The 9,632-nt window shown below is 39.9% G+C and overlaps 1 protein-coding gene across 1 annotated transcript; it reads left to right on the top strand.

Annotated features, from left to right (window-relative positions):
- The first annotated feature begins 728 nt into the window (after nucleotides 1–728).
- LOC127780510 (protein PSK SIMULATOR 1) lies at nucleotides 729–8,556 on the top strand. Its single transcript, XM_052307434.1, has 12 exons — nucleotides 729–1,647; nucleotides 3,185–3,510; nucleotides 3,670–3,762; nucleotides 3,850–3,940; nucleotides 4,313–4,406; nucleotides 5,323–5,420; nucleotides 5,592–5,661; nucleotides 6,812–6,912; nucleotides 7,151–7,267; nucleotides 7,371–7,447; nucleotides 7,534–7,578; nucleotides 7,664–8,556. Exons 1-12 carry the CDS (start codon nucleotides 1,315–1,317, stop codon nucleotides 8,184–8,186), a joined length of 1,968 nt encoding a protein of 655 aa, XP_052163394.1. The 5' UTR covers nucleotides 729–1,314; the 3' UTR covers nucleotides 8,187–8,556.
- The last annotated feature ends 1,076 nt before the right edge of the window (nucleotides 8,557–9,632 follow it).

Genomic DNA, 9,632 nt, shown 5'->3' with positions numbered 1-9,632 from the left:
ACGAGATAAATTTTTTAAGCCTAATTAATCCATGATTAGAGAATGTTTACTGTAACATCACATAGGCTAATTATGGATTAATTAGGCTCAATAGATTCGTCTCGCGAATTAGTCCAAGATTATGGATGAGTTTTATTAATAGTCTACATTTAATATTTATAATTAGTGTCCAAACATCCGATGTGATAGGGACTTAAAAGTTTTAGTCCCATCTAAACAGGGTCCTAGATTCACAGTACTATAATGTGTCAAATACCACCAAAATCCCTTATATTATAGGACGGAGGGAGTAATCCTTTAAGTTTTGGATAATAACACAATCTTTAAATATATATTTGGCTATATTTTTTTATAGTCTATATAATAAATAAATACATTTTAAATTTATTACAGTACTTTACAAGATAAATCCACGTGTATTTTTTAGCTTTTTAATAAATTAAATAATTTTAAAGTTATCAATAGTTAATGTTAAAAAAGTATGACCTCAACCTTATCTAAAACGTTAAAAATTAGAATTATAAAACCGGAGGAAGTTCTTTACTACCAGTAGTATTTATGAAAATTCTTATAGTAGAATATCTAAATTAAGGTAGTATTGAATGCACTAAAAAAAGATCTGATAGTGGCCCATAATAAATAAAATGGCACATGACTACACTAACTACTACTCCTAAGTCCTAACCATTGTTAACCTCTTAACTGCGTACACACGCTTTGACGGCGACACGCGCGTGTTATCCCGCGCCGCCCCCGCCGTGCGTGCGCTTGCGCGTTGCAGTTCGCCCATCGCGCGTGCGACCTCAGCTCAGGCTGCTCAGCTCCCTGCTCCCCTGCCCGCCTCCTGCTGTTCCTGCGCTGCAGCTCAGCTCGGTGGAGTGGCGGTAGGCAGAGGCAGAGGCAGGCGCCGCGCTGCTGCTGCTGCTACTACTCCCCGTTCCGTTTCCGCTCCACCCACCCCGCCGCGGCGTCCTCCCCAAATCTGCCTCCTCGCGAGGACGGGGATTCCCCTGATTCGCCGCCCGCGACTGATTCCCGGTGGGCATATCCCCCCTCGTGTTTCCCGATTCGCGCGGGAAAGGCTCGCTGGGGGGGATCGCACTTGCGGCGCGGGGCCGTTTGTTTTTCCGGCTGATTCGGTTGATGGTGGATTGGATTGGTGGGATGGGACTGGGAGGCGGCGGCGGCGGCGGCGAGGAGATCGGAGCTGGTTGGGGTGTTCGGGTGCATGTGAGTGTGAGGTGAGACTTGAGAGCTACTGGGGTGAGGTTTGGGGGATTAGGGTTTGGGTTTCGCGAGGAGGGGGCGGGAGGAATGGGGGGCCTTTGCTCGAAGGGATCGGCGGTGGACAAGTCGCCCAGCGACACCACGCTCGGTCCCGACCGGGTGGTCCGTGGCCATGAGCGTGGCGGCGCTGGCGTTGGCGTGGGGAAGGAGGAGAGGAAGACGGTTGCGAGGGAGGCTGCTGCCAAGAGGATCCAGGAGCAGCAGCAGCAGCAACGGCAGCAGCCTGCATCGGTCCAGGAAGCCCCGGCTTCTAGAGCGCCCATTGATGCCAGGGAGTTGCCATGGGATGGCGTGCCGAACTTGGCACGGTTGCCGTCGCAGAAATCCGGGATGGGTGTGGCGAAAGCCAGCGCCGCCAAGGCAAGTGGTCTGCTCGTGCTCTTCGTACTCCCTTCTTCCCGTTGAATTTGGGCGCAATGCGGCTTAAAATCATCATATGCCATTTCATTTGTTCGAAAAATGATATGCTGTTTTCAGTTCTGTTTATATATCAATGCATTGCCTTCTTGTTTGCTGCTGCCGAGCCAGCACGGTGCACTAAGAGTCTAAGACCTTACTAATGTTTAAGGATACCCTTGACTAGCATCCTTGTGGAGATCCTAAGTTTGCTGCTTCACTTTGAATGATTGACAACAAGGGATGTGGTTCCTATTGCTGAATGGCATATTAATACCCAGTACTCTTTATTTTAGTGAACTTAATATTTGTCAGTGAATGACTTTCCTTTATGAAGCATTTCTAATTGAGGGAATGCTTTACATCCGTCGGTGAAATCTGATGCTGCATTGACCTTTGAGCCTTTAATTAGACGAACTTGACAGGTGGGTGCAATCTAGTACATAAATTTGCGAAACACTCATTTTGGCGCACAAACTTGTATGTGTGTGAGGACCAAGGCCAAATGCCACATTGTGGCTAATTTTGCTAAGTTGGACGCTGATTCGGATGTCACACACTTGTGAGAAGGACGTGCAACAATATTCGCAAAATAACCTCTTATTTGGTTTCTATTTTATTCGTCCCTTTGTTTATATCCCCTACACCCTTCCTCTTTTTTTAATATGTCTTTCATTTTACAAGTAGCATGCTTATTTTATATTTGAGAGCACATGCATGTCTACATGGCGTTTTTTCTCAAGTGCGTGCCTATGAGGCATCCTAATCAGCATTCAACTTAGTAAGAATAGCCATAGTGAATCGTTTTGGCCTTGGTTCGCATACACTAGACAAGTTCATGCACCAGAATCGCTTTGTAAGTTCACGTACTAGATTGCATCCACCTTGCAAGTTCATAAACCTCCAACACAATTTTTAATGCTGCCTGTTTTGCGTTTTTCTTCTATCGATGATCATGCGCAAGCTTGGTGTGATTATTTACATTGTTTAGTCATTTTTACAGAGGAAAGTATTTTTTATTGATTGCTAGGGACTCTAGGTTAATCTAAATATGCACTTATTACTGTTTATAACTGCCCATGTGCTGCAAATGATTCAGTACTCCAATGGCTGTTAACTGATGCACCTAACCTACCACAAAAGGAAAACTAGAAGTTTGGAGATTCTTTATGGAGATTCTTTATCTTGGGCATTACATCAATAACTAATATCCTCAACCGTTTGCTCTCATCACACATTCAATCACTCCATAAATTTTGATCTGAGCGACTCTAATCCATGATTAAATTTTGATATGAGCGGTTCTAATCCATGAGACAAATTGCTGGGCGACACCTAAAAGTGATGTAAAATCTTTAGTTCTGTATGATTTTGTATCGTTGCTAAAGGCTGAAGCGATTTCTTCAGCTCCACAGTGTTTATCGATGTTTGCAATATTTCAGAATGTTGTTTCTGTGAGAACATAGGTCATTTTTAATGTTTGCTTGCCATGTTGAAACAGGTTTCAGAAGTAAGCTCAATTTTGGGGAGGGCTAGTACTGTTGGGCTTGGGAAAGCAGTGGAAGTGCTAGACACACTTGGTAGTAGCATGACAAATTTGAATATAAATAGTGGATTTGGATCAGGAACTACAACAAAGGGCAACAAAATATCTATTTTAGCATTTGAGGTTGCCAATACAATAGTCAAAGGTTGCAATTTGATGCGGGCTCTTTCAAAAGAGAGCATAAAGCATTTAAAAGAAGTAGTTCTTCATTCAGAAGGTGTTCAGAATCTTATATCGAAAGATATGGATGAATTACTAAAGATGTCTGCTGCTGACAAAAGGTTAGCATTGATCTCACTGCTTCTGCAAATTATAAACATGTGACTGCACATTCTATTCATTTGCTAGAAATATGTATACATGATGGTATATCAACAATATCGTATTGTGCTTAAAGATGTACTATTTTCTTCTATTGAAGTTTTGGTTATTTCTGACAGGGAAGAGCTGAAAGTGTTTTCTACAGAAGTTGTTCGCTTTGGAAACCGCTGCAAGGATCCTCAGTGGCATAACTTGGATCGCTACTTTGACAAGTTTGATTCGTTTTTCACCCCTATGTTTTATAAAGCAATGATATAGGGAGTATTAAGTTAGTGCTTTGCTGCATCAAAATATTTCAGGTTTGCATCAGAACGGACACCTCAGCATCACTTGAAAGAAGAGGCAGAATCAGTGATGCAACAATTGGTGACTTGTGTTCAGTGCACAGCTGTAAGTAATGATTATCTGTCTTGTCAACATTACCTTGTAATGCTGTTTATCCACTAGGTCTGTAATTTTTATTTACCATACTATAGCGAGACAAAGGCTGAATCTTTTCTTATTCTAACAAGAGGACTGGAGAGTTATTTTTTTGATCATGGACTAGAGAGTTATTGAGACTCTTCCTGCTGCATTTCCTAATCAATTTTTTCTTATGTCTCAATGTTTTGCGCAGTGAAGTATATATGACACTGATATTCACCCGCTAGTCACTATGAATTATATACTGTTAACTGCATCTTACTATCAATCTGCTGGCATTTATCAGTTTTCTTCTTTTGCATGTCTTGTTGAAATTACAAATTTCAATTTTTTTTTCAGGAACTATACCATGAAATGCATGCACTGGATAGATTTGAACAAGATTATCAGCGCAAACAGCAGGAAGAGGATGGTTCAAGTGTACACCAAAGAGGTTAGTGTGTTTGCATGATAATATATAAGAATGACCTGTAAGAGCCGTATGTGGAACTCCTCGTTTGGCCGAAAAACAGTTTTCTTCAAAGGTGGATGCTGCTTCTGGTTCTTTTTCAGGTCATCTGAAACACTAGATTGAATGTAATATCAAATTCTATTTCCATCATCAAGATTGCTGTTATAGCTTAGACAGTTAAAAAAAACTTGACTGGGGGAATGCCCCCCCCCCCCCCCCCCCCAACACACACACCTTTTCATTAAGAAGAAGAAGCTTCAACCAAACTGGCTAAGAAAAACCACAAACCCTGGCCCCCCACACGCGGACTCGCCCCTATGGATCGGTCCTTAACCCGTGCTTTGAGGCCTCTGCCTCCTACACGAGGGCCTGCCCTCCATAGGTCGATTCTTAACACATGTTTTTACGAGGGGCCAACGAGTGACTTTTTTTAACTAGGCCTGAAATTCGCTCCCGTGGGGAGTCAAACCCAGGACCTAGAGCTGCTACTTTGAGCCTTGTAACCACTAGGCTACATGCCCTTTCGCTTAGCTTAGACAGTTCAATGCATGATAGCAAGTCTAGTTTTCTTTCTTATGTTATTCATCTACGTTGTACTTTTGACAGCCCACTGCTTCTAAAACTATGACAGTCCACTGCAGCTGTTCACCAATGGAGAATATGAACTGTGAATAGGAAGAACCCCTAGACTATGAGCCTATGAAGTTCCAACTTCCATTTCACTTATCTTTGTGTTTCAAAATGAAGCACAAATCTACTTCTCCTCCTCCTTACCGCTGCTATCTTAACTTTTAGCATTGACTAGATTTTGAAAGCACTTGATTCACAAGTAGAGCATTTTTCACTATTTTGTTTACTTCATCTGATTAGATGCTTAATGTTATATTTTCATTTACAGGTGAAAACCTGAACATACTAAAGCAGGAAGTGAAAAGCCAACGCAAGCATGTTAAAAGCTTGCAGAAAAAGTCTCTCTGGTCGAAGAATTTGGAAGAGGTTGGTCATTGGTTTTATTATAGTTCTTGCTATGAGCAACATATAGCTATATGGAAGCATGCTCACATTGTCAATTGTGAAGTTCCACTCATTGATTGTCCAATTGAACTAGAATTCGTTTTGTGCAATCCTGTTCGTCTAATTTGAAAAAAAAACATTTATTTTTCCTAGGTCATGGAAAAGCTCGTAGACATTGTGCATTTCTTACATTTGGAGATCCATAATGCCTTTGGGCGCTCAGGTATTAGGCTTCATGACTGCTATTTACTATTAAAATTATCATCATATCTATTGTTTCTATGCCTCCCTTAGCAATATGATCTGCTAACAGTTTTCCATGAAATTGTTTCCTTTTACACAAATTGAGCTGATGGTCTGTTTCCATTTCCTTATTTATTTAAGTCTTGAGATTAAGTGTGAGCTACCTAATTCAATAATACATCCTTTAATATTACGATAAGTATCAGGTCCTTCAGATCGTACTCCCAAGTGTCACCTCATTTAGTCATGTCTGGGTTTTCAGTAACTGTCATCGGAATTTGCTAGGCGCCTAGGCTGTATTGTATTATTTGATCAGCTATTTACTTCACGCAGCTGTTTTCAACAATGCAATGCCTTGGTTGTCATCACTTTTGCTATATTCCTCTCTCATATAACCCAGTCCAGAACCATAAATGCCTACCTGATTCCTCGTATATTTGTCAGAGAAAGAAAGCACAGATCTTACCCTGCTGAAACATTGTTGATCATCAATATTACATGGGCCATAAATCAATGTGAACAAAACCCATATGTTAGTCTACCATTTTTTACTTGATAGAAGCTGGTGATTGAAATTGCTTATTAATCGCTATGTGCTGATGTGTTGCGACCAGAGTTTGTGTTTTTTATCAGGACACATTGTGTGACTTTCCTGAGTATATGTGAGTTTTTGATAATACATATAAGTTGGGTGGGTGAGAAATCAGGAAACAAAGTGAGGATAAAGGCCTCACACGCTGCGGTGGGATGTAAAAGTAGAACCAAGTCACCAACCATCACCACCACAATCTTAAATATTTTAAGAGTAGTAATGTCTCATTGTGAGCCAACTAATTTATGCACATGAATACACAATGGGTTAGCAGTTTATATACATGCTATGTGACATCATTGATACACTGAAGTGTGAGTGACATGGTATATCTTGATTGGAAATCCAACTTCTCTTTTAGCTACAGTTGTGTTGTCTGCCAACGGGGCTGACAATTGACAATTTAGTATATATGTGTGACGTTGTTTAATCTCTTTTCTATAATTAAGTAATGAAAATATAATAAAATGGAAGATCTACATATTATTATACCGTGTTGAATAAATTCATCATTAACTATTTTTTTCTCAATTTATAGACAATGAAGAATCACAAGAACCTACCAAACGACGTAATAGATTGGGTCCAGCAGGCCTTGCACTGCATTACGCCAATATCATCAGTCAGATCGATACTCTTGTAAGCTCAGTCTCAACTGGACATCCTGTTAGTTTCTTTTTGTCTGTGGAGAAACGCATTGGTCGTTTTTTTATCAGCTAACAGCCCTCGTGCATTGTATTCATGTCACTTCTGTGAAAGTATCAGGACTTAAGACCTGAATTGATGTCGCACGCATGTGCAGTGTTGATCTAGCTGCTTACGAACAATCCAACTTGATAGTCTTTTCTGGTAGTCTGATAAGGGTGTTAATTGGCAGGTTTCTCGATCTAGTTCTATTCCTCCAAACACAAGAGATGCATTATACCAAAGTTTGCCACCGACTGTAAAATCGTCCTTGCGTTCTAAGGTGAATTCATTTGTGGTCAATGAAGAGGTATGCAAAATAGCACACAACATATGCTCTATTAAGGTCAACATCATGCTATGACTATTACATATAACTGAAATTGATTTAATCTTGTACTAAATCGATGCAGGTTACTGCTGCTCAAATCAAGGCTGAAATGGAGAAGACTTTGCGGTGGCTTGTCCCAATTGCAAATAACACCACCAAGTATTATAAGCTATCTTAATAGAACTCAATCATATATATGAGCTTTGTTTTGTGTGTTCCTGAATCTGATAATTTAAATAATACAGGGCTCACCATGGTTTTGGTTGGGTTGGAGAGTGGGCAAATACAGGGTTGGTATCCAACTTCATCCAGTTGCAACATATAAAGTGGCTAAAACTAAGAGTTTTGATGCATGATGTTTATTATCTGATGCAGGTCAGAAGTGAACTGCAAACCAACAGGACAAATGGACCTGACCCGAATTGAGACACTGTACCATGCTGACAAAGAAAAGACCGAAACACATATCCTCGAGCTTGTTGCATGGCTTCATCATCTTATTAGTCGATCTAAATCCGCTAATGGCGAGCGGTCTCCCATCAAATCTCCTGTTCGATCGCCTACACAAAGGGGCCATACAATCACATTATCTCCAAACAAAGCCAGCAGCAATTCATCACCTCTTCTTACCCAAGAAGATCAAGATATGCTAAGGGATGTCAAGTACAGGAAATTCATCCCTGGTATAAGCAAAAGCCAAGAGTTCGAGACTAAGTCCAGACATAGCAAGCAAAGCAGGTTGAGCAAAAGTAATAGTCACTCACCAAGCAGTGGCAACATGAAAGAGTTGCTATCAATCAGGAGGATGCTTCCTGTCATCGACTTTGAGATCGATAGGACAAAAGCTATGGACGTAATTGATAGAGTCGATAATCTAAAAAGTACAGTAAGGACTTAGAATTAATTGGTGCCAAAGCTGAAAGTTGCGCTGCGAAATATGATCTTGAAAATACTGGGTGCCCGAAGGAAACAAAAAGTCTGCTGGAATTGGCATGTGCAAGGCTGCAAGCAGCCAAAGGCGTGTCATTGTGTTCTCGAGACGAACTGGCCGTTGGGTGCCAATTTGGAATCACCAGGAAGGGATGAGATAGATGATATATTCTGATGGCTAGCTATGTATGATAGGATCGAGTGAAAGGGGGAGATCTATTGTAAAAAGAAATTCTTTGTGTTCGTTAGCTCTTGTACAAGAAATGCAAGTTTTGAAGAAGGGGGGAAAAGGAGAAAGGGTTATCGATATATCAAAAAGCCTCAACGTGTTTCCCAAATGCAACAATTGACGAGCATCGCAGCATTTGGTGTTTTAGGGCTTATTAACTACTAAGGCATGTTTAGTTTGCTAACATTTTTAACCTTGCAAAATTTAATGATGCGACAAACTAAACATGCTCTAGACATACATAATGTACCAAAGTTTGGTAACTTCACAAGTAAACGTATCAAAACACACCAAAAAAAATGTTGTAACTTTAAATCAAGCATACTATTACACCTCTATCCTTAAAAATATTTTTTTCATGATTACATGGAAAATGTACACGCACAACACATCGCAATCCTACACCTGATAACACATCCACCCTAATATTTTCTTTGTCCCACGTAATGGGTAAGCAGTTGGTTGATGGCCAACTTATAAGAATTTTCTGACATGTACTCAATTTCTAGGTTTTATAACTAACTTTTTTAGAATCTGAATGAAAGCTAGATTTATTTATTTAGAGAGCTTTTAGTTTTGAGAAAAGTTGTAGCTACAAAAACTAAACCAGAAGCTTTCCACACAGATCCAATACCTCCTCCGTCACCCAAAGACATCACTTCTAGGAAATCTAGGACTAATTAGTTGTGGGAAGAAATGACTACATCACCGTGCATTTAATTACTTTCTGTACTTCAAATAAATGTGCATACATTAGCTTCGTTGGTAATCCGGTTGATTTCGGACTAATTAGTTGTGCATTTAATTAAATCTAGAACTAATCCGGTTGATTTCGGCATTACACCAAATGGTTCCCTTTTTTTTAAAAAAATGTCGAATTATGTAAATTTTGACTAATGTTTAGTCGAAGTGCAAGTAAATCAATTACGGAAAAACTACATCATTAAATAAATTCTTATGCCAAAGTGTTTTCCACGTAATATTACATAGTTTATAACTGTTGTTGGTATTTGATAACATAATATTCTAAAAGAATTGTGAAGTAAGCGTAACTTAACTGGTTAAATTCTTTACGGTGAAACCTGTCCACCGGGATTAAAGTCCTAAACTTGGTACGTGTGCTTGTATTTCTTTCAATAATAGACGATATACCCATCAATAGCGAGACATTTATTGTCTTCATTA

The sequence above is a fragment of the Oryza glaberrima genome, chromosome 1 (genome assembly GCF_000147395.1).
Source record: "Oryza glaberrima chromosome 1, OglaRS2, whole genome shotgun sequence".
Taxonomy (NCBI): Eukaryota; Viridiplantae; Streptophyta; class Magnoliopsida; order Poales; family Poaceae; genus Oryza; species Oryza glaberrima.
Note: the sequence above shows the minus strand (reverse complement) of the source record. Positions and strands in the feature narration are given on the sequence as shown.

Bases quoted from the DNA above. Each gene is read 5' to 3' on its own strand.
- LOC127780510 (XM_052307434.1), top strand. From the start codon at position 1,315: ATGGGGGGCCTTTGCTCGAAGGGATCGGCGGTGGACAAGTCGCCCAGC. The intron at 3,941-4,312 runs GTAAGTAATGAT...TTTTTTTTTCAG, and splicing joins CTTGTGTTCAGTGCACAGCT to GAACTATACCATGAAATGCA. The intron at 7,268-7,370 runs GTATGCAAAATA...AAATCGATGCAG, and splicing joins CATTTGTGGTCAATGAAGAG to GTTACTGCTGCTCAAATCAA.